This window comes from Magnolia sinica, chromosome 12, assembly GCF_029962835.1.
Source record: "Magnolia sinica isolate HGM2019 chromosome 12, MsV1, whole genome shotgun sequence".
NCBI classification, from domain to species: domain Eukaryota; kingdom Viridiplantae; phylum Streptophyta; class Magnoliopsida; order Magnoliales; family Magnoliaceae; genus Magnolia; species Magnolia sinica.
In genome coordinates, this window is record NC_080584.1 from 59,129,186 (window position 1) to 59,154,532 (window position 25,347).

General features: G+C 38.3%; 1 protein-coding gene across 1 annotated transcript; it reads left to right on the forward strand.

Moving 5' to 3' along the window:
* Nucleotides 1-800: 800 nt before the first annotated feature.
* Nucleotides 801-5,260, forward strand: LOC131220546 (peroxidase 27-like). Its single transcript, XM_058215395.1, has 4 exons — nt 801-1,031; nt 1,860-2,048; nt 3,923-4,088; nt 4,719-5,260. Exons 1-4 carry the CDS (start codon nt 813-815, stop codon nt 5,123-5,125), a joined length of 981 nt encoding a protein of 326 aa, XP_058071378.1. The 5' UTR covers nt 801-812; the 3' UTR covers nt 5,126-5,260.
* Nucleotides 5,261-25,347: the final 20,087 nt, after the last annotated feature.

Sequence of the window (25,347 nt, forward strand, 5' to 3'; positions counted from 1 at the left end):
TCGGGACACAACATAGAAAAATACTATTAGCCATTGAAAAATAACAAATGTAATTGTGGTCCAAGAAGTGAGTGGATGTGGATGATTTTTGTAGAAATTAATCTCAATGTTTGGATCAACATATTGGACGGATTGGATTTTGCACATACATTAATGGTTGGACGCTATTTGATGTGTGGACCGTAACCTGCGGTCCAATGGTATGAAGTTGAAACCTTCTCTAAGAAATACATCCATGTCAATCCCATACCTTCCAAAAAAAATATACTTCTCCTATGTCTGAGGACATGGTCATCCAATTTATACCTATGCTAGATTGTGGTAACCATTAAATGGTGGTGACTCTTTCATCTTACACGTGGGCATGCTTGTAAGACAATTCCAAATTGTGGGGTCCATAGTGGATGGAGCATAGGCCAAAAATCTCATATGATGGAACAATCTGAACCATCCAAGTTGACCCAATGAATTTTACCCTTCATTTTAACCATCCACTTAGTATACACCAATGGATGGTTACTTTCAGTCTACAACCCAATTTGGGCCATGATTGGATGTCCCAGATTTCCTTGCCTGCATTTCACATGTATACTGGATGAGTTCATCACCAATCCAAAAAATAGTGGTGAACTATCACCGAAATCTTGTCCTAATCCACTGCTTAAAAAATCATTAGGAATGTAAGTGGTATCTGGGGACAGACTTGCATTGACAAGTTCAGGAATTCCAAAACTCAACTATATAAGCATGAATTAGGTTACATTCCATTACAGGATTCAGATTCTAATCACGCTTTGGATTCTATTAGAGTCATGGCTTCCAGGCTTCTCTTGAAGTTCCTACTCCAAGGGGGAGTTCTTCTTTTCATCCTAGAATCAGCGAATTCGCAAGGATTGCAAGTTGGTTTCTACAAGAAGACATGTCCGAGTGTGGAGGCTGTCGTTAGAAAAACGACGGCTAAGTTCATCCAGAAAGCGCCTTCCCTTGCAGCTCCTTTGTTAAGGATGCATTTCCACGATTGTTTTGTTAGGGTATGTTTGGAAGAGTTTAGGTCATGTTTGGATGCATTATCCAATTAAATTGCATTCATCAGTTAGATAAAGAGGCAATGACCAAGTTACAGTTACTATAGAATGCTCATAATGAGGAATGCAATTCTATTACTTTCAAATGTAGCTTGAAAGTAACATAGTAGCAATTGGTTATTTTCGTTTTTTTTTGTTTTTGTTTTTGTTTTTGTTTTTGTTTTGTTTTGTATTGTATTGGTTTTTTTTTGTTTTTTTTTGTTTTTTTTTGTTTTTTTTGAGCTGGTAATTGCAATTTAATTCAATCTTGCATCCAAACATGGGCTTAGTAGAGAAGGAAATTAAAACGTTATAAATATATCTCATGCATTTTGGTTCTTGATCTGATTTTATTCTATTATATTTATACTATGGTCACATTTGGATTTCTACAGTTTGAGATTTCAGAGGAATTTCAAAATTCATTTCCCGCTTTTAGATTTTTCCAGTCTAATGAGAAAGATTTATGGCTTCCATCAGAATTACTCAAAGGTTTACTGACAAGCACACCGGATCTGCACTTCTCATCTTGTGGGTCCCACAACGGAAGAGCCCTAGCCCACAAATTGGATTGGTTCTCTCATCAGGTGGACCAGTCATGTATGATTTAAAGTTCAATTTGTGGCCCACTAGTTGAGTGTTCCACCCTGATTGGTGGGCGAGTGGGCATGCCTGATGAGTGGCTCATATCTCACAGTGATGGGATATGTTGCTAATGTTCTCACAAGTGCAGTAATCAGTCACATTGGCCACATTTATCTGTGGCCCACTTAAGAAGTTGCTTCTTCTATACAGGGATGTGATGGTTCCGTGCTCATAAATTCGACTGCGACGAACCAGGCAGAGAAATCTGCAATCCCAAATCTATCCCTGCTAGGGTTCCAAGTGATCGATGCCGTCAAGGCTGAAGTGGAGAAAGCGTGTCCACGGATTGTTTCTTGTGCCGACATTTTAGCCCTAGTGGCTAGGGATGTAGTGAATTTGGTAAGAAAATTTTTGACAGGTAGTTTTGTTTTGCTTGTTCATCAACCAAATAAGGCCATGGTTGGATACCCATAGGTGATGAAATCTCACTACGGCGTGCGTGGGTGTGTGCGTCGGGTGCGTATGTAAAAAAAAAAAAAAAAAAAAAAACAAGAAATGCCATGTTGGATGCGCTGCTGAAACAAATCACAATAATTTAGTTCTATAAAGAGGAAATGATCACATTGTAGTTGCATTCATTAGTGTCCATGTTGAGGGACTACTTCCTCAATGTGGATAGGATTTATATGATTATGGGCCAGAGGTTAAGCATACCTTCCATGGTCCTTTTAACTTTTTAGATTGCCCTAGGGGGCATATGTGATCCGGATCATTGATCTGATGGGCTCCACCATGGGTGGACAAAGCCCTTAAAATCTCCTTGAAACGAAAATCCCACCCCTTGTGTAGCTACAAATAAATAGTTATGAAATGAATGCGGAAACTAGTGTTAATGTAGGACATGGCATAGATACATTCTTAGCATGGTTGGACCAAAAGAAGGTGAATCGTAAATTATCAAAACTTTTGATCTGGGTATCGTTATGGGTAGCACAACCTATTGATCTTAACTCTAATGGGCCATTCAGGGTGAATCAACCCATAATGTGTGTTGTGCCTGTCCGTTTCATCAGGAAACGTGTGCTTTCAACTCAAAAATGAAATTTTAAGGAAAAATTATTATTTTTAATTATTCTGATTTTTGTAATATTTCTTTATTTTTAAAATTTTAGATTTTTCTTCTCTTATAGAAATAACTTGTAATCATGTTAAGACTCTTTTAGGAAAAGTTTATTTGAAATTTTTATTTTTAGAAATTGAATTTTAGAATAGTTTTACTAGAATTATGATTTTTATTAGAGTTAAAATTTAGTTATTTTTGGTAATTATGAATTTTGGTTTAGTTTTTTTTTTTTTCTTTTATTTATTAATGGTGTAAGGGGACACATACACATTAGACAATTATCAATCAATTTACATCCGATTTATTTAGAATGTATTTATATTTTTATCCCTCTTGGATTCGAGTAAACTCTGTGAGGAATCTAGAGTGAACTCCGTGGATTCTAAGTAGTTATCCTTGAGGAAGATTGTGATCGACCTCATCACATCCCTTCATGCGTCAAGTGCTAATTGTTGCATTGCTTAGATCTTTCTACCTGAGAGATTTTTGGTGAAATGGTCCATTGATAGGGGTGCCTATGAAATGATATAAATGGTGTTGTATATAGAACCATGGCCCCACTTGTACATGGCAAAGACCCAATAATTCTTTGCATAGCCTTGCTTAGTGGATCCCAAAATGATGGGAAATTTCATTACAACATGAAGAAATTATATTAAATATAGACACTATATGCGGATTTTCAGTTTGTACAAGTGGACACATGGTTCAGTGATCCAGACCATTGGACTGATGGACCCAACAACAGATGGACCATGACCCAAAGATCTCCACAATAGGATAATCCTAAATTTTCAGTTCATGGCATGAAATAGATTGTGATCAAGAAGAGAAATATAGTCATACACATCGATCAACAAAGAAAAAGCCCAAGATTAGTGGTTAAGATCTTCCAATCTGGGGATTTGTATGGGTATGGTCCATATGTGCCTTGTCAAATCAAACAAACGGCCTCAATCCCTGAACCATTGGGCCCACTCATTCAAACTGAAAAATCAGTGTATACCATGCATATGCTTAACTTGGCTATTATATAATTCCTCCACAATTTGATCATTTCATCTAATTGAACTGAAATTTTCACTATTCAATTCACTTTACCATCACAACATCCTAAGACCCAGTTTTACTAACCGTCGAATGTCTATAGATCATGGGACCAACTTGGGAAGTTCCGACGGGGCGAAGAGACGGACGGATTTCATTGGCCTCTGAGGCCTTGGCCAATCTACCCCCTCCATTCTTTAACATCACTGAACTGAAAGCTTCCTTTCAACAGAAAGGTCTATCTGTGAAGGACTTGGTAGTACTATCAGGTATGAAGACAACTGAATCCTGATTTTGTGACCATCTTCTATTGGAACTCAACCTGCAAAATGCAAATTCGACTTATAGCTCCACATGCCGACGAGCGAGCTCCAACCACCTATTGGGCGGGCCTCACAGTGTAATTCCCATGAAATCTACATAATGGGGCTAACCTGATGAGTGGCTCAGATCTCAAATGATGCAAGAATATGAAGTCGTAAGTGCACCTAGGAGGGATTCCCTATTAGGTGCAAGTTCAATTACATTGACAAATACAACAGAGATGTTAAAAACCAGTGCACTTTCATGGGACTAATGTCCATGTGAGACCATGTCGCTCATCAGGAGGCACCCACCATGTGATTGCACCCATTCAAAAGAGAGTCTGGTCTACTTTGCTGTATGGACCATGAATATATATCGAATGTGGACCTCAGGCCAATCATTTTGAGCCTTCCGCATTATGATCAAGACCCACTTAATCTTTGTAATAGGCATCAAAATAGTGGGGCCCACCTGATGGGCATCTAATGTCTCAAACTCACATGCCATCAACACATTTGACCTGTGATGCCAGTTTTGCTTGCATGGACCCTCCATTTTTACAAATAATCTTATTTGAGCACCATTCTACTCAGGCGCCCACACCATCGGCATCAGCCACTGCACGTCATTTGCGAACCGCATCTACAACTTCACTGGGAAGGGCGATGTGGACCCCTCATTGGATCCCAACTATGTAATCAGGCTACGGGCCATATGCCCGGAGGGGAATGTCACTGCCTTTGTAGAGATGGACCCAGGAAGCTCAAAAATATTCGACACACATTACTACAAGGTCGTGGCAAAAAGAAGAGGCCTCTTCCAGTCTGATGCCGCACTCCTTGACGATAATGAAACTAAAATCTACATTGGTCTCCAGATCAACTCTTACAATCCAAGCTTCTTCTGCGATTTTGGAGTGTCCATGGTGAAAATGGGCAACATCAGTGTCCTAACAGGCAATGCTGGTGAAATCAGGAAGAATTGTGCAGTGATCAACTGATCAACGGCTAGATTGTTTGAGTTGATGTAATCATTTGAGGCAATAAGCCAATGGTTTTTCAAATCCTATACCAGATTGAAGACAGTCCGATTCTATTTTATTTCTATATTTGTTTTCCAGTATCTATGAATAAGATTGTTGCCATTTTGTATCATTAATTATTATTGAATTGCGATTTTGTTTAGTTAATCCTTGTATGAGTGATGAAATATTAATAAAATGTGGAAATTAAAGCTGTTTTTCATTAGGCATCTCTCGTGTTAAACACAATCTCCCCGCATGTGCTAACATGGCACACATGCAAGGGAGCCAGCATGTTTATTAAGCAGTCCCTGTTAGAGAACCCATTTTGAGAGTCGCATCCAAACGGGATCTATTTCTTTCTGTGAACGATACATCATTGAAGATTGGACGGGTCAATGGGCTGAGTCATGGGCTATTCAGCATTAGTCCAGCCCAGACATCTGGTCTAAATTTCAAGCCCAGCCGGGTCCTTGGACCAATTTAAGGAGCTCAGGCCATTGGTGCTGCCTGGCCCATTGCCAACCCTAATACTCTTGGGATGCGTGCTGTAACCTAGAATTCAGGTTAGCCCACTCATCAGGTGGGCCACGCATGGATATTGAATATGGAACAGAAGATGCATGCCACCATGAGAAATTAAACATGCTTATATTATGGGCTAGAACCCTGTTATGGTTCACCACCAGCGTAAAGATGGCGGTGACTTACCACCGCACACATGGTGTGGGTATATAATAATTGAGACCTTTCAACCATTGAGCAATTGTCAATGGATCATAGTTAGAAAATTACATTGAGCATATGTTTTTGACCATTCATTTGATAATCATCAATTGGATGATTAGAATTGCTTGATCAACATGATTTTTGAGATTGTTAGGTGCACAATTTGGATGTTCTACATGGCCTTACACGAGTGCCATATGTGAGGAGGATATGTTTTCATATGGGCCATGACATACCACAAGATCTTAATTACATCTCTCGATGTAAAACCCATAACAAGAGGGAAAACAAATAAACAATACCATGCAAGTGCATTATTGTTGGCATACTTTTATGTGCAAGTATGGCCATATGGCCCATTTTCTTATGAACTAAAAGTCAGCTGAATGAGTCTGCCTCACAGCTGGCCATGAGAGAGAATACTTGAATTAAGGCCGATTTCTATTGTGGCAACGACAAAACCTCAACAATAAACTATCCTATGTGGATGTAAATATGGTATGAAAGCAGTGGGTGGCTTGATGGTTATCATTATATTTTAGACCCATTATATATTAATGTGCATTTCATGATATTACTCATTATTTTGTACACGTGATATTTGATTATATATTACAAAATATGTGGTTATTGCAATATCTTTATTATAAATTAGCATGTATATTCCATGACAACCATTTTTCATTCATGTTGTAATTGTACTATGAGTGATGTATATTATGATTATCTTATTTTTTAAGCTATAGTAGATACTAAGTATAGTTAGTAATTTTGACCATACAAATATGCTCAGAATAGTGGGACCATGTTTCATAAATGAAAAATATCTTAAGGGTCTTCGGTAATAGAAAAAGACCTGGTAAATCTGGTGGCTAAGTAACTCTCGATTATCGAACAATAACCACAGCTGATAGGCAAACTAACATCACATGTGCATGATTAAAAAGAATTGATGAATTAAACTAACATCATATTAAAGTATTGTGTAGTCTAGATAAATTAGACAATGGATTATATGATGTATAATATGATAATGTAAATGTAAAATGGAAGTAATAGTTCATGTATGCATTATATGTATCTAACAAATCAGTAATGATGTGTTAGCTAAAATAAAGCAATGCATATAAACCACAAATGATGAAAAAAAATATCCTCATCCTATAAAATTAATGAAGTATCTCCTAATAGTCACTGATGATGAAAAATTGATCCTCATACCGTAAGATAAAAGAAACAGATGTTATAAAAAAAAAATAAAAATTAAGGAGAATTATTCTTACTTCGTGAATAATCAAAATAACAAAAGTGTTATGACTGCCTAAATAATTAACCAACAAATTGATGATTGAGAATATAAAAGGTAGCTAAACAAGTCTCCTGTACAACTGGGTGTGAGAGAATAGTTGAATTATCAACAACATAAATAAAACCTTAATAGCAAAGTATCCTATGTGGATAAAAACACAGTCCCACAAATATAAGATTAATATAACCATAAAAATGAATGTTTAAATAAAACTCTAATTACTAGCTTGAAGTGAAAATTGGAGTGCATAGGTGATCTAGCTCCCAATGGCAATCAGCCTCTTTAAACCATTGATCTTCAATCGAGCTTCCTTTGATCCTCGTCCATCTTCAATTATGAATGACGAAAATTTGTGCACTTGTAGAGTATAACAAGGTGAATCTAATCTAACCTTTTGTAGGTTTTGCGTTGAAGATTTTTGACGGTTATTGTCTAGGGAGCATCTTTATAGCTCATAAGCGTCAAGAAGACTTGTTGGCATAATTCCCTAGCATTGAACATACAACTATCCGTTGCAGCCGCAAACCATTAGATAGCTTCTAGTATCGAAGCATCTTAGTTTCCTCTAGATGTAGAGTGTAGAAAGCATCATGCTTGCCATATCACATTGATTTTCCATGTCTTGACAGAAAGATAGAAATGTGCCTACTGAGGACTTGTTGATGTACATAGGATAAGCCTGTGTTAACAACAAGAAGAAAGACACATTGCATGAACCTAATTAATGCACTCAAAGGGGTGTTCAAGACCTACTATTCTCATCTAACAGTTTTCTTGAACTCATTTCTTAGTCTGATGCTGACTGAGTAGGAGATGTCACTAACAGACGTTTTTTTTTCTCAAAGACCAAAATACAATTTATAGTTGCTCCCTTAAGTGCTGAGGCAAAGTATCATGTACTTTCACAAACAACTTTCTAAAATTATATTGTTCAGGTGGTTATTGGATGAAATGGGTGTCTGCTTTTCTAGCTACTCTGCTTTTCCATGATAAGCAAAGTGTTATTTTCATTAGAAAGCACTTACTCTCTCCCTCATTTCTTCTGAAAAACAGGTTTTTATCTCTCCAGGAAGAACCACACTATAACTCGATCTCACTATTTGTTACACAAACTCAACTGCTTTTTCTTTAAAAATAAAAAGTTGGAAGGGGTTATTAATATATAAGGATTTTGACTGTACTTGCCTTGTTGTATGGTCAAATTTCCTAAAAGGATTCAACCTTTCAAATGTTCTGAGGTTGACCTTTCGACAAGCTTTGGAAAAATTTTTGGAACAAAATGCCCTTGTTCTTCTATGAGTAGTTGTACGGTTTAGAGTGCACAAGAATTCGCGTGTTATTTTATTCCAGTGAGCATGGGCAAGGCCCAACTCGTGGGGCCCACATTGATGTATGTGTATAATCCATGCCACTCATCCTTTTTGCCATGTCATTTTAGGGCTAGGGCCCAAATATCAACCTGATCCAGAGCTCATGTGGGCCATATAATAGAAAATATTGGTAACAATGACACCCACTGTCGAAAATTTTCGGGCTCACTGTGATGTTTGTTAGAAGTGGACACTGCCCAAGTTAGGACTTTTTGTGTCCACGGCGAGCTGGTCGACAAAGTCAATGGAACAGATCACCCCATTATGGGCATTAGGCTATAGTACCAATGACTATCATTTCATTTGGTAGTAAAGGAAGTGAACATGTGGCAACTCATGACAACTACGACCCATATGGGTCTACATTGATGATGTGTCTAATCCACACTGTCCTTCTTTACAGATGGTCCATAACCGTCCTTTAAATGTCCATAGCAATGATGGTTCATGACCATCCTTCAATTAATACAACGCCCTAAAATAGGACAACCCATGTGACGGTTAAAAACCGTCCTTTATTGTCATTTGAGACGGTTTTCAACCATCCTTTTTTCACTGTTTTGGCGTAGTGACATAACAACCATGCACCATATAACATGAAAACTACCACCCATGACAACCACTACCCATATGGGCCCACATTGATGTGTATGTATAATTCACGTTGCCCATCATTTTCATCGTGTCATTTTAGGGCTAGAGCCCAAATATTAGCTTGATCTAGAGCTCGTGTGGGCCACATAATCGAAAATAATGGTGACAGTGGCATCCACTTTTGAAACTTTTCAGGCCTACTGTGATATTTGTTAGAAGTCGACACTGCCCAAGTCAGGACATTTCGGTCACAGGCGAGCTAATTGAAAAGGTGGAAGGAACTGATCACCACACTGTGGGCCTCGATTCTTATTATTTAAAAATAATCAAGTTATTAATTATATCAACCTGACAACCACGACCTTTACCACATTACAACCACGACCCTTACCACTTTACAACCACAACCCTTACCATGTTATATGAGTATGGGTCGTGGTTGTTGTGTTATATGAGTCGTGGTTGTAATGTGGTAAGGGTAGAGGTTGTTATCTTATATAGGTCGTGATTGTCATGGTCCGAGGTTTTCATGTTATATGGTTGTGTTGTTATCATGTTATCTAGTTGAGGTTGTCATTTTATAAGAGTCGTGGGTCCTGTTGTGATTTATATGTCGAATCCAATCCGTCCATTAGATTTATAATTTAATTTAACACCATGGTACAAAAAATGAGTTACATCCAAACATTTTATCGCTCCCAAAAGGTTTTCAGTGGCAGGTTATCAATTTCACTGCTTTCTATGGTGTGGTCCACATAAGCCTTTGATATGCCTCATTTTTTTGGCTCATTCCTATAAATGATATTTCAAAATGAATGACCTGAGTGTGAAAATGTCCACGTAAGGTAAGGTAAAGTGTTTACATCTCTCACGGATGTGGATTGACCGGTGTACCACACACCAACTATATAGCCGGCGTAGATACGTGTCGTGCGAAGACGACCGCCGACGGGGCGCGGATTGGACACTGACAAGGTCAGTAAATAAATAGCTACTGAAGTGACGTCACCAAGCTTTGTGGAGCCCACCATGATGCATGCGTTGTATCCATACTGTCCAATGATTTGTAGAGATTGTTTTATGACATTATGAAGAGAATGAGATAGATCTAAATTCCAAGTGGACCCACCATAGAAAACCGTGGGAGCAGTCACGCCCACCGTTGAAACATTTATAAGGCCCACCGTGATGTATTTTTGAGATCCAACCTATTCATAAGTTAACATAGAGATAGATGAAGTGAAAACAAAAATATCAGCTTGGTTGGAAACTACTGTGGCCCCTAAAGAAGTTTTGAACGGTGGATGTCATTGTTCCCACTATTTTCTATGGTAAGGTTCACTTGAACTTTAGATCCATCTCATTCTCTTTGTAATGCTATAAAACGATCTCTACAAATGGTTGAACGGTATGGATACACACATGCATCATGGTGGGGTCCACGAGCTTGGTGACGTCACTTCGTAGCCAGTCTCGCTACGCGGCCAGGCCGGCCCATTGACAGCTACAAAAAAGCTGTGGGGGCCACGGTGATGTAATTGTTTTATCCACGCCGTTCATCGTTTTTATCAAATCATTTTAAGGTATTATACAAAAAAATAGATCACAGCTCCGATGGACCACACCAAAGGAAGGCTGCGGTGATAATGACACTCACCTGTTGAAACCTTTCTAAGGACCACCGTGACATTTTTTTACCATACAACCTATTCATAAGGTCATGTAGACGTGGATGAATCGAAAAAATAAATATCACTTCATCAGGACTTTTCTAGCTCCCAAGAAGTTTTTAATGGTGGACATTAAATCCCTAATTTGTGGTCTACTTAAGCCTTTTCCTGCCTCGTGTTTTGGCTCACACCTTAAAATGATCTCGAGAAAAATGATGAACGGTGTGGATAAAACAATTACATCACTATGGCCCCACAGCCAGGGGTGATTATCGTCCGGCGGGTAGGACGCAATCTGCGTCCCATTTAGCTCGACCTTGTCGATTCAATCCGCGCCCACCTCACACTAGCTATGCACTGTTGTAGGTACGTGTCGTCTAAGACGAGCACCGACGATCCTCGACTCCAAGTTGTAGGAACAGTTCGAGATCAAAGTTACATGGCCCACAGTGATGTATTTATTATATCTAGACTGTTCATCTATTTTTAGAGATCATTTTAGAGTATTCTACAAAAAAATGAATCATATACAAAGATCATCTGAACCACAAATAGCAGCAGAGATAATGATTTTCACTGTTAAAATTTTCGTAGCCCCCACCATAACGCTTATTTTCCATACCATCTGTTCATAAGGTCACACAGACCTGACTGAAGAGGAAAAAAAATTTCATATTGATCGGAAACTTCTGTGACCCCAAAAAGGGTTTCAGTGGAAGAAGTTCAATCCCCCACTGTTTTTTGTAGTGTGGTCTAGTTGATAGTTAGATCTGTCTTATTTTTCTTTTCAAGCCTTAAGACGAGTTCGTCAGATGGATGGACGGTTTGGATATAACACATATCTCATGATCAGACCCACAAAACTTGCTGGCGTCAATACAGCAGCTGGTGTGAGGTACACCAGCCAATCCGCTTCCATCCGCAAAACTTATCTGTAATGGGTGGTTGAAAAATTATCATCAAATGGGTGGTTAAAAAAGATACGAACTCTTAAAGGAGATGGTGTGTTGTCTGCAGAACTGTCCATATGATCCAACGTAACTCCTAACACTGTAACTTACATTGGCATTGTCTCTCCAAGTAGCTTGTATACATCCAACGTATTGCAATAAGATACGTTGGGACTTAAGCTTTTGAATCGGGGTACTATTCTGATCTCCTTTCTTTAAATCCGACGTCTTTAAGTGGATCGGATTGATCTTCCGAGGCTTCCGGATCCATCAGATCTATGGTGGATGTTGGATCTTTGGACCCGTCGCAAGGAAGCTCCTTCCACAAGTTGTGTGGAAACCGGCGGAACTGCAATGAAAACCAGCGAGAATTGAGGATGACTCCTCTTTCTTCGGAAGGATTTAGCCATTTTTTTTGGGTAGTTGTGTAGATGGATACGTAAGAAAATGGAGGTCTCTATTGTAGCGTTCGCACGGCTTGTGATGTTGCCGAAATCAGCGTGTGGGCCATGATCTTCCCCGGTACGCTTGGTTGCTGGGTCGGTTTTGTTCCGTCTATGAGATGGACGGTTCGTATTTCTCGATTGGCCGATCATGGTGGGCCATAGAAATCACGATCGGACGTTGTCCATTCAAATTATCACTGGTGGGAAATCGAAAGAAGAGAGGAATCTCTCTCTTTTGGAGATTTTCTCGGTTAAAGCATGTTTGATCGAGCCATGCAATCTAGTGCACTTCAGGTGCGCATGTCCTTTGCACATGCACCATGTGCATGGGGTCCATAGTGATGTCTGTGAGAAATCTACTCCGACCATCTAGTTCCTTAGGTCCAAATGGAGCCTCTACCAAAGGATGAGGCAGATTCAAGGCTTAGGTGGGCCATACTCGATCAATTCGAGTTATCTCATCATTTATAGTCAATCTGACGGTCGGATTAGCCCCATAAATGATTTCGAGGGGTTCCTAGGGGTCCCTAGTAATTTCTAAAGGAGAATTAACAATTGTTACCATTGGATTACTTTGATTAAGGGATTGGTTCTTAAATTAAGTGTTGCGGTTTGTTGAACGGTAGATTTGACTAATTGGGTCTGATTTTTCAGACCATGGTTTGCCATGTCCACATGGGGTGATTTCGATGGTCATACCAGCAGTCAAACGTTTTATATTTCCATTTAAGAATCTAAATTTTAGTCATTTGATGATTATCCTAGCAATCCAGCTGATAGGTTGTCTCTAAAGCTACTTCAGATGTCTCATGGGATTTTCTCGGAAAGTGAGAGCATAGATGTATGGATGATCCATGAAAATATGAGGATTATGATCCAAGGATCAAAGTAATTGTTGATTGGTCCTAAAGTCCTAGATCGCATCTAAGGTTGATTTATTGGGAATGTTGTGGGTAATCTTGGAAGTTAATGGCTAGATGACTTAATCTACGTGTGAAGATTACTTCTAGAGGTTGGACTCAAATTAGAGTGAGGTGAACAATTCAATATGCTAGGTGTTTGTAATACCCAAGTACTAGAAAGTATAGGTTGTTACAATCTACCCCCTTAAAAAGAATTTCATCCTCGAAATTTAATTGCTTCTACTATCTATATCGGTTCATTATGTTTAAGTTTTCGACATATTATTCATGAGATAGTCATACATTTTTAGGTGTGTGTATAATTGACTACTTGAATTTGGGACGTTACAATCTACCCCCCTTGAATGAAAATATCAACCCAAGATTTGGTATTTGGGTTAAACCGCTTATGTCTTGCTTAAATATGGTTCGTAAATCCATGGCCCCAATCATTCTAAATCCTTCAGGAATACAATAATTTTTTTTTCGCCATAAAAGTATTTTAGGTTTTATAAAGGGTAGGCCAAATTATCCATTCGTTGTTGAACTTAAGTTTTAGTGTCATCCTTTATGTGAACGGTTGTAAATTCTAAAAATCATTTTATATTGACAGCCTGTCAATCCCAGAAATTTAATTTATGATCTATACATCCAATTTATTTGACACTTGGATCCTAATCCCCTAACTTATTTTTGAGACTACAAAAAAAAAATTACTAGGCAAGATTCTACAATTTGGTGAGTCTTTCATCCCTGTAAGCTGAAAAAGACTTGCTGTCCAACAATATTTTTCACCAAATTTTGACACTGTTAGATTTTTATAGAATTATTTACAAATCCAATTCAATTAAAAGTTTAGGAGCCGATTTCTGGAGACCTAAGTGACCTACCAGAAAAGTTTTAAAATATCTTAATACATCCAATTACTGTAATTAGTGGAGATTTCACAACATGTAAGAATTTCATTGAAATAGTAAGAAATTATGAAAAAATTATAAAATCCCTATTTCCATATGGGAGATTTGTTCTTCTTGATTGTAACTCCATTTAAGGATGACTTTTAATTCAGAAAAAAGTTTATTTAGAATTTTGGAGATTTGTTCTGAGGGTACCTAGATTCATAATTTCTAAATTCCACGTCTAATAGGCCTAATGAGGAACCTGAATATGGGTTTCTAATTCCTTAACTTCATAATTTCTTTGAGAAATAATCCTAAGCATATGTATCTACTTCATGATTCAACCCTAGCCACGTAAAGCTTATGATGATCCATGCCCACAGGCCCAGTTAATCTCATTCTCATGCTTTGATACCAACTATAACATCTCAAAAATTTCTCTTGCCAAAGTTTATACTCGTGCCCAATAAAACCAGGTGTTAATGATTGAATTGCTTTGGATAAGTTTAGGTCCTACTTGCTGGGATTAAAAATCGTAACGCATTCTTCTTCTTCTTTTCATTTAGATCACATCCAGTTACTTTCATGAATGTAATCATTCATGAGAATAAAATCGACTGTATTTATTATTTCATCAGAGTAAAAGAATTCCATTAATTATCTAATGCCCTCTCAATGGGAACTTATTACATACTCGAGTTTGTAACGGAAATATAAAACTAAATCGTAATACTATCTTCTAATTTTTTCACTATAATCTTCCATAGGAAGATGGTCCTCTAAGTCATCGATCTGTGTATCACCCGCATCATCTGTATGGTTGGAGAGGGTCAACCCCCTACTCATAGTTATGATTATTTTTTAAAATTCATAATAATTCAAGAGATTCATAAAAGTAATTTGTAAAGCCCCGAAAATCGGCACCCGATTACATTGACTCCGATCTCGAGTTCCTAAGTATTAACTTAATAAAATGCACATGAGTCTTTATTCATATTCACAAAAAAAAAAAATCAGAGTAACGCAAGTTAACTTAGCGGATACAAAGCGAGGTAGAGATAGCGAAAAATTCATAAATATAGGACTAACTGTAAAAAAATACAATTCCAATGGTGGTGATGGTCCAAAATAGGGATTATACAAGCCACAATGAATATGCAACAAAATTTATACATAAGCCATGCCCGATCATGGACTCTAACATATACATGCACAAAATAAAAAATAAAAGCAAAGTCTTCTAGCTTCGCCTGACGCTCCCAAGGCATCATGGCGAAAAACATAAACCCATGGAATCCTACCCATCGGAGGCCTTGATAGAACCTGTATCAATAACAATGCCTACTTGGTGTTTGAAAACACCATCCCGGGTAGGAGTGAGTAGCTAATTCTATGGTTCTGTTACACATGTTATCAACCCAATCAGCACAATTAATGATAAACAATTAAACAAGCATTTCTTAAATACTATTGTTAAATGCCCATATGAAGATATGACATGATGCATGCTCTTTTCAAACAACACTTCCTCAAGCGAATCCATCTATACGTTCGCATATGACTAACACTCCCTCAATGCGACCTCAATTGCTGAGTTGCCAACCTAAACTAATGCGATGAATATTCATGTTAGCCAAGTAATTATTAAGTTTCATTCATCCAGCATATTAGGGAAGCTAGGGTAGTTATTTTATCATGTTCTCAACTGAATCACTAGGCTCGGGGCGGACTAATCGGCTCCTCACCTGTGTCCCTTGATTCATATTCAGGTTTACCACCCAGATGACAACTTGTAACGCTCCGAATTTTTCGATACTCGAGCATCGAAAGTCCTCGAGCATTATCATAAGATTTAACATAAGATATATGTGTATACGTTACCAATCTAACTATTCTAGCCTTACATCCTTGCCCTAACACTAACCTAACTGTCGAGGATGATTTCCATGCATAGATCAAGCTACTGACCGTTGATTTTGAGACAAGACCATCCATCACGTGTTTGGACGTTGTACCTTTCCTTAAATGAATTGACGAATAACTCCTTATCCATAATGATCTAGATATGTGTTCGTTGGTAAGAATTGTTTAGAAAGGTGCATACAATCCCGTAAAACCCTTAGATTTCACATATCTAGATCAACAATAATTACAAAAATGCTATTAAAATAGACCCCTAAATTCTAGATCTCACTGTTCCCACAATCCGTTTAAAGTGAAATTTTACACTATGCCTATGTATCATAAATTAGTCGTATGCGTCGAATTCCAGCCCTTAGATCATTGTAGAAGTGACCCAATGGACAGATCATCCATTAACTGTTAATTTTGGGGCCACCTGATCATTGGATATGCTTCAACTTTAGACCTTAAGTTGGCTGGAAAAATGAATAGGCGGTGTAGATTTCTTAGAAATGCATCAAAAGTGGACCCCGCTTGCAGTACGTGTGCAAAAGTTGTGCATGACCGCAATGTACCAGACCAGGAGTCCCAGTCAAACATGGGTTGACCTGTGAAATCCCGAAAGCAGTGCAATTTTCCACCCTACGCGTTTTGCGATTTGAACGGATGGATTCCAGTCGCGATCGTTGTGACCTTCGTCATCATCTGCAGCGATGATCAGGACCGTTCATCTCGTCCAGGGGTAAAAAACAACCAGACCCTAGACTTCCTCACACACCGTCCGAACTTCCACATGTGAACATAGTCCAAGGTAAATCACCAAACTGCAATTGATCGATGAACTGTTGATCCTAGTGGGCCACCACATCGATAGATCTAGTAATATGAAACCATTTACCGTACCTAGCTCTCAACCCCGACCAAGAACATGAGACCCATGCAAGTTGTTGCGCGCAACAACAGGCACAAAGGAAGCCTATTTTTGTTTGAAATCGACAAAATCACCCGCATTGAGATTAACTACGCAACTTGTGGTGTAATCACAGCCGTTTAAATCCATCCATAAGGGATTCTAACCCCCTCCAAGAAGGCCATCTGGAAAACCTCCCCGTGTAAAGACTGTTGGCTAGCCCATCCTTTCTAAATGAGAGTCGCTGTCAGCTTCTCTACGCAAAAACTGGGATTGCGTAATTCCCACGCAGTTCTGCTGCAGAAGGAGGACTTAAGTAGGAGAACTTCAGAAGTTTCACACCTATAAAAGGCTTACCACCCCACCATTTTGAGGGTATAGCAAAGGAGAGAGGCAAACAGAAAGAAACAGGAGAGAGAGAGAGAGATCGGCTGAGTTGCTACTGGGAAAGACGTTCCACTCACTATAAGAACAGCAGACCAGCAAGGAAGCACTGGCTAGCCGCCCTGCTGCCAGGGAAGAAAAGAGAAAGAAAGGGAAAGAGAAGAAGAAAGAAAGGAAAAGAGAAGAAGAAAGAAAGGAAAGTGAAGGGAAAGAAAAAGAAAGAAAGGGAAAGAGAAAAAGAAAGAAAGGAAAGAAAAAGAGAAAGAGAAGGAAAAGAGAAAGGAAGAGAAAGAAAAGGAAGGAAAGAAAGAAAGAGAGAGATGGTGTACTGAGTCGACTCACTGTGTCCTAGGATTGATTCAGGGCTAGGTTCAGGTAAAGTATGTAATACCTAATGTCTTGATTCAAGTTTTTCTGAAATAGAAATTAGTTAAGCCCTATATCTATAAACATAACCCTAGATTTAATCCTAACCTTATAAACCTTGTAGATCTTATGATATAGGATAAGGTTGAATGTGAAGGAGTATGCAGGAACACCTAGCCTAAGATATATAATTTGACTTTAAAGGTGAGGGTTTTATCCTTTAAGCTTACATTAATTTAAGTTGATATATTTATTCTTCCCTTTTATACCTTCATGTTATTTTATCGTGCCTTTTACGTACCTTTTATCTTAATTGAGTTGATGCTTTTATCTTGCCTTTACACTTGTCATTTATATGCCTTTTATCTGTCCTCAGATTTCCAATCATGCTCTCTGTTTTCATTTTAAATTGATACCATCAATTATTGGCCCTTTTAAGATTTTTACATGATATCCATTGTAAGAGGCTTTCTTGGATTCATGGGAAGGTTATGGATACAAGCCTTGCCATTGCCTTACCATTGATTTGGCTCTGCCACTCTCCGTATTCAAGAATTGACGGTGGTCGCTTTTCTACTTATGGAGTTAGCGATTGTCACCCTTCTTAAAGAATTGGTTGTGCCACTCTTATAATTATTGAGTTGGCTCTAACCACTCTCCTCATGTTCGAGTTGACCTTCGTCCCTCGCCTCTTATTCGAGCTGGTTATTGTCACTCGCGCCTTTTCCTCAAGGGCTCGACATGTGTCTCTTGATATTCTGAACCTTCCATGGATAAATGAATTCTCTCTTGGAGCAAGTACTGTGTTGGAAATCCCTCCTCTAGCGATCGATTAAATATCGTGGACGTAATGTGACACATAATTCCATGTATTTTCGGGTTAATGTTGCCCTAGTTGGTGTACATGAGTCATTTTATATACGCAGTACATCAATTCTTTTCTATGGGGAGGGGGGGTTAGTTATCGCAAATAGTGGCTCCAATCTATGGGGGCGTATTCACTTGGCCATGTGTAGTGGCCGTCTTGGGATAACCATGTAAAACCATGTTAAACGTGGGACACGTAGGCGAATCTCCATAGTATAGGATGCGGGGTGAGTCGGATAACTATAATCACATTCCACATTATGGCGATCACTAAGAGTGATACACCGCATATACTCTGCTAGGCATGCATCTTATATAGATTGATTGCGCATTGATACCTCTTATAGTGTGGAGTACTTGACATATTAGAACATTTACATCGCTTTTATAAATCTCTTGAATTACTGTCAATCTTAAAGGATAATCATCACTACGAATAGGGCGTTGACGCTCTCCCAACTGTACAGATTTTGCAGGTGACGTATAGATTGAAGACCGAGTGAACATTCTCCCTAAGGAAGATTATGTTGAAAGAATGAGAAGACAATTTATGATTTAGTTTTATACTTCCACTGCAAACTTGATGAATGTTCTAAACTTTCATTGAGAAGGCATTGATTATTCTTTTTTACGTTGATGAAATATAATCAATACAGTTGATTTTATTCTTGTAATCAATACATTTGGTATCAGAGCATGAGAATGAGATTAACTGGGCCTAAGGGGAGTGGACCATCATAAGTTTTACGTTACTAGGTTGAATTGTGAATTAGATATCTATGCTTAGGGTTATTTTTTTAAAGAAATTGTGAAGTTGAGAAATTAGAAACCATATTCAAGTTCCCATTGAGAATGTTGAGTTAGATGTGAAATTTAGAGACTATGAATCTAAGTACCTTTAGAAAAATTCTCAAATCTCAAATAAACTGGTTCTAAACTGAAAGGCATCCTTAAATAGGGTCACAGTCGAGAAGAAATAGGCCTCCCTTATAGGAATGAAGATTTCTTAATTTTTTCAGATTTTTTTTAATTATTTCAATGAAATTCTTACATGTTGCAAAACCCCCACTATGTACAGTAATTGGACACATCAAAAAATTTTGAAAATTTTCTACTAGGACACTTAGGTCTCCATCAACCTTCCACTAAAATTTCATCTCAATTTGATTTGTAAAAAATTTCATAAAAATATAACAGTAGCGTAAATTAGCAGAAATTGCTGCAGGACAGCAAGCTTTTATACACTTTATAAGGGTAAAACACCCCACAAACTATCAAATCTTACCTCGTGGATTTTTTTGGAGCCTCAAGAACAAGTTAGGAGCTTAGGTTCCAAATTTTGAGAGAATTGGACGTATGGAGTGGAAGATAAAATTCTTGAAGTGACAGACTATCAATGCAAAATAATTTTTGGGCATTACATGAGGACACCAAAGCTTGAATTCAACAATGAATGGACAATTTAGCCTATCCATTGTCATCTAGTCAGGTTAGGATCTCTAACTTTCATGGAGAAACGAAGATCATTCCAAGGATGTTGAATGAATTACGAACCATAATCAGTTAAGGCTTGTGTGAGTTAATCCAACTATCAAATCTTGGGGTCGAGATTTTTATTTAAGGGGGGTAGATTGTAGCACCCCAATATCATGTAACCAATGATACACACACTTAGGCATATATCTACATTATGAGTGATACATTGAAAATTTAAGCAAATTGAATCAGCAAGGGCGATAGAAAATCGCGGGTAATGTATTAGGTGAACAGAGTACGCAGTAAGAGCGTAATGGGCCATGATAGATTGTACCTTACGAGAATATAAGATTTCGTGATATTCTCTACAAATTTAGAACAATTGAAATTAAGGAATGATGGAACCATGTTTACCAAAATTTGCACAGGTTGACTTAAACTCAAAATCCTTGAAAATCCCAAATGAACCAAATGCTCTAATCACGCAAAGGGTCTGTGTATCGGGCTCAAAAACACTACGACCATCTGTGTATATTACCTTGAACACAAGAAGTAGAGAATCCTTAAAGACATGGAAAATTTTCGGATAATGGAATTAAGTACTAAATTTCAATGGCGAAATTTTGTTTAAAGGGGGGTAGATTGTAACACCCTAAACTTTTTGATACCCGAGTATCGAAAATCCTCTAACGTTACCATAAGATTCAACGTAAGATATATGTGTGTACGTGACCAATCCAACTATTCTATCCTTACATCCTTGCCCTGACACTAACCTAACCATCGAGGATGATCTCCATGCATAGATCAAGCCATCTGACAGTTGATTTTGAGACAAGACCATCAATCACGTGTTTGGATGTTGTACCTTTCCTTAAATGAATTGGCGAATAACTCCTTATTCATAATGATCTAGATATGAGTCCGTTTGTAAGAATTGTTTAGAAAGGCACATATAACCCCATAGAACCCTTACATTTCACAAAACTCTTAGATCAACAATAATTATAAAAATGCCATTAAAATATATCCCTAAATTCTAGATCTCATGGTTCCCACAATCCGTTTAAAGTGAAAATTTACACTATGCCTATGTATCATAAATTAGCCATACTCGTCGAATTTTAGCCCTTAGATCATTGTAAAAGTGACCTAATGGATAGATCAGCCATTAACCATTAATTTTGGGGCCACCTGATTGTTGGATATGCGTCAGCTTTAGACTTAACCCCTTAAGTTAGATAAAAAAATGAATGGGCGGTGTAGATTTCTCAGAAATGCATCACAAGTGGACCCCACTTGCAATACATGTGCAAAAGTTATGCACGACCGCAGTGTACTAGACCAGGAGTCCCAGTCAAACATGAGTTGGCCCGTGAAATCCCGAAAGCAGAGGGATTTTCCACCCCGCATATTTTGCGATTTGAACAGACAGATTTCGGTTGCGATCATTGTGGCCCTTCGTCATCATCTGCAGCAAAGATCAAGATCGTTCATCTCGTCCACAGGTAAAAAATGACCAGACACTAGACTTCCTCACACACTATTCAAACTTCCATGTGCGAAAACAGTCTGACGTAAATCACTAAGCTGTGATTGATCGGCGAACTACTGATCCCAGTGGGCCACCACATCAATAAATCTGAGTAATATGAAATTGTTTATTGAGCCTAGCTCTCGACCCCAACTAAGAACATGGGACCCATGCAAGTCATTGCGCGCGCAACAACAGACACAATGGAAGCCTATTTCTATTTGAAACCAGCAAAACCATCCCCACTGAGATTAACTACGTAACATGTGGTGTGATCACAGCCGTTCAGTTCAGAACTAGTTTATTTGAGATTTGAGACCCTTGAAGGATTCTGGCCCCCTCCAAGAAGGCCATCTGAAAAATCTCCCGATGCAGAGACTGTTAGCTAGCCCATCCTTCCTAAACGCGAGTCGCTGCCAACTTCTTTACGCAGAAACTAGGACTGCGTAATTCCCATGCAGTTCCGCTGCGGAAGGAGGACTTACGTAGGAGAACTCCAGAAGTTTCATTCCTATAAAAGGCTTACCACCCCACTGTTTTGAGGATATAGCAAAGGAGAGAGGCAAACAGAAAGAAACGAGAGAGAGAGAGAGAGGGAGAGAGAGAGAGAGAGAGAGAGAGAGATCGACCGCCTACTTCTGCTCTTCCTCCTTTTTCGTCCAAATGAATCGAGATAGATCGGCCAGCCGCCCTGCTGCCAGGGAAGAAAAGAGAAAGAAAGGGAAAGCGAAGAAGAAAGAAAGAAAGAGAAAGAAAGGAAAAGAGAAGAAGAAAGAAAGGGAGAAGAAAGAAAGGAAAGTGAAGGGAAAGAAAAAGAAAGAAAGGGAAAGAGACAAAGAAAGAAAGGAAAGAAAAAGAGAGAGAAAGAAAAGGAAGGAAAGAGAGAGAGAGAGAGAGAGAGAGAGAGAGAGAGAGAGAGATGGTGTACTGAGTTGACTCACCGAGTCCTAGGATTGAGTCAGGGCCAGGTTTAGGTAAAGTATGTAATACCTAATGTCTTGATTCAAGTTTTTCTGAAATAAGAATTAGTTAAGCTCTATATCTATAAACATAACCCTAGATTTAATCATAACCTTGTAAACCTTGTAGATCTTATGATATAGGATAAGGGTTGAATGTGAAAGAGTATGCAGGAACACCTAGCATAGGATGAGGCTAATTCAACTTTAAAGGTGAGGGTTTTATCCTTTAAGCTTACGTTAATTTAAGTTGATATATTTATCCTGTCCTTTTATGCTTTCATGCTATTTTATCATGCCTTTTACGTACCTTTTGTCTTAATTGAGTTGATGCTTTTATCTTGCCTTTACACTTGTCCTTTACATGCCTTTTATCTATTCTCAGATTTCCATTACACTCCATCTATTTTCATTTTAAATTAATATCATCAATTTGGGCCCTTTTAAGATTTTTACATGATATCCATTGTAAGAGGCTTTCCTGAATTCATGGAAAGGCTATGGATACAAGCCTTGCCCTTGCCTTACCATTGATTTGGCACTGCCACTCTCCGTATCCAAGAATCGACGATGGTTGCTCTTCTACTTATGGAGTTGGCTATTGTCACCCTTTTTAAAGAATCAATTGTGCCGCTCTTCTAATTATTGAGTTGGCTCTAACCACTCTCCTCTTGTTTTAGTTGACCTTCGTCACTCGCCTCTTATTCGAGCTGGTTATTGCCACTCGCCCCTTTTCCTCAACGGTTTGACATGTGTCTTGATATACTTAACCTTTCATGGATAAATGAATTCTCTCTTGGTGCAAGTACTATGTTGGGAAACCCTCCTTTAGCGATCGATTAAATATCACTTTCGATAGCGGCCCTAGGGCGACACGTAAATCCATGTTTCTCAGGTTGATGTTACCCTGGTTGGTGTACGTGAGTCGTTCTGTATATTCAGTACATCAATTCCTTTCTATAGGAGGGGGGGTTGGTTGTCGCAAATAGTCGCTCCAATCTCTGAGGGCGTATTCACTCGGTCATGTTTTGTGGTCGTCTTGGGATAACTATGTAAAATCATCTTAAACATGGGACACGCCTGCGAATCTCCGTAATATGGGTTGCAGGGAGAGTCGGATAACTATAATCACATTCCACATTATGGCGATCGCTAAGAATGATACACTGCATATACTCTGCTAGGCATGCATCTCATATAGATTGATTGCGCATTGATACTTCTTGTAGTGTGGAGTACTTGTCGTATCAAAACATTTACATCGTTTTTATAAATATCTTAGATTATAGTTAATCTTAAAGGATAACCATCACTATAAGTAGAGCGTTAACCCTCTCCCAACCGTACAAATTATGCAGGTGACGTATAGATTGAAGACCGGGTGAACATTCTCCTTAAGGAAGATTATGTTGAAAGAATAGAAGACAATTTATGATTTAGTTTTATACTTCCGCTATGAACTCGATGAATGTACTAAACTTCCATTGAGAAGGCATTGATTATTCTTTTTTTGCTTTAATGAAATGGCCACGACTATACAGATATGTGTGGAAAAATATCTTTAGTTAGTAGCCCAACTTTGGTTGTGATCTAACGGTCTGAAAGCCACAACTTCGTGAAAGATTGGGAGGTTCATTTCACTTAAGTTTCAAGTTTCTTCCTTGGGTATTTACGCATTTCAAGCAGTTGACCTCTGACCCAAGTTGTGTAGTTTTGGGTACTATCTTGATTTGCCACCCGCGATGGGCGTCAAGCCCAATGAGATGGACATTATTCTATAGTTTCGGAACTAGTGGCCCACTAACGAGCGATTTAGAGCTCATTTGAATAATCAATGTATTTTTTGAATGAATTGGGTAATAAAATTTCTCGTGCGCAATGATTAGTGTTTGGATTAGTTAAGTTTATAATGTGGTCAATTTATAATTAGTGAAAATGATGATTCGATCCTAATAACTCTAAACCGTTGGTTCTTAGGTTAAAGGAGTAACTAGATTTATTTGGTTTGTTAATTAAGATCAAACTTATCGTATTTCTTTATTTAGTTATGGTTGTCTTGATTAGTCAGTGATAGGTCGGATACAAATAGACCCTATGTGAACAAATCATGAGGCTAAGCCTGATGTTCAAGTGATTGGCGGATTCATTAACTTTATACGGTTGATTAATCAGATTTGTACGGTTCTTTACTAGTACCACTGCCAAAAAAACAAGCAATGCCGATAGTCGTGTAATGGTTTTCCTGACAGCTTATAGTCATCGGAATTGCCGACAGTTAAAAGTCGTTGGCGAATCATAATAAACCGTCGACAAAAACTAAAAGGTTTAACTTTTGTTACAAATGCATGACAAAAAATGTGGTCTATGAGGCCCACCGCCATATGTTTGTTTTATCTAAGCCGTCCATCAATTTTGAAAGCTCATTTTAAGGCGTGAGAAAAAAAATGAGGCAAAACAAAAAAATCAAATGGACCCCACTGTAAAAAGCAGTGGAAGATTGAACGCCTGCCATTGAAACCCTTTTAAGGGTCACAGAAATTTTGGATCAATATGATATTTGTTTTTTCTCTTCATCCAGGTCTTTGTGACGCAAGGCTTGAGAAGAAAAATTAGATGGATCTAAAAATCAAGCGGACCACACTGTAAAAAGCAGTGGAAGATTGAACGCCTGCCATTGAAACCCTTTTAAGGGTCACAGAAATTTTGGATCAATATGATATTTGTTTTTTCTCTTCATCCAGGTCTTTGTGACGCAAGGCTTGAGAAGAAAAATTAAACGGATCGAAAAATCAAGTGGACCACACTGTAAAAAGCAATGGAAGATTGAACACCTGCCATTGAAACCCTTTTAAGGGCCACAGAAATTTTGGATCAATATGATATTTATTTTTTTCTCTTCATCCAGGTCTTTGTGACCTTATGAACATATTGGAT

Coding starts and splice junctions, on each gene's coding strand:
- LOC131220546 (XM_058215395.1), top strand. CDS start 813: ATGGCTTCCAGGCTTCTCTTGAAGTTCCTACTCCAAGGGGGAGTTCTT. Junction 1,032..1,859: donor TCCACGATTGTTTTGTTAGG/GTATGTTTGGAA, acceptor TCTTCTATACAG/GGATGTGATGGTTCCGTGCT. Junction 4,089..4,718: donor GGACTTGGTAGTACTATCAG/GTATGAAGACAA, acceptor CATTCTACTCAG/GCGCCCACACCATCGGCATC.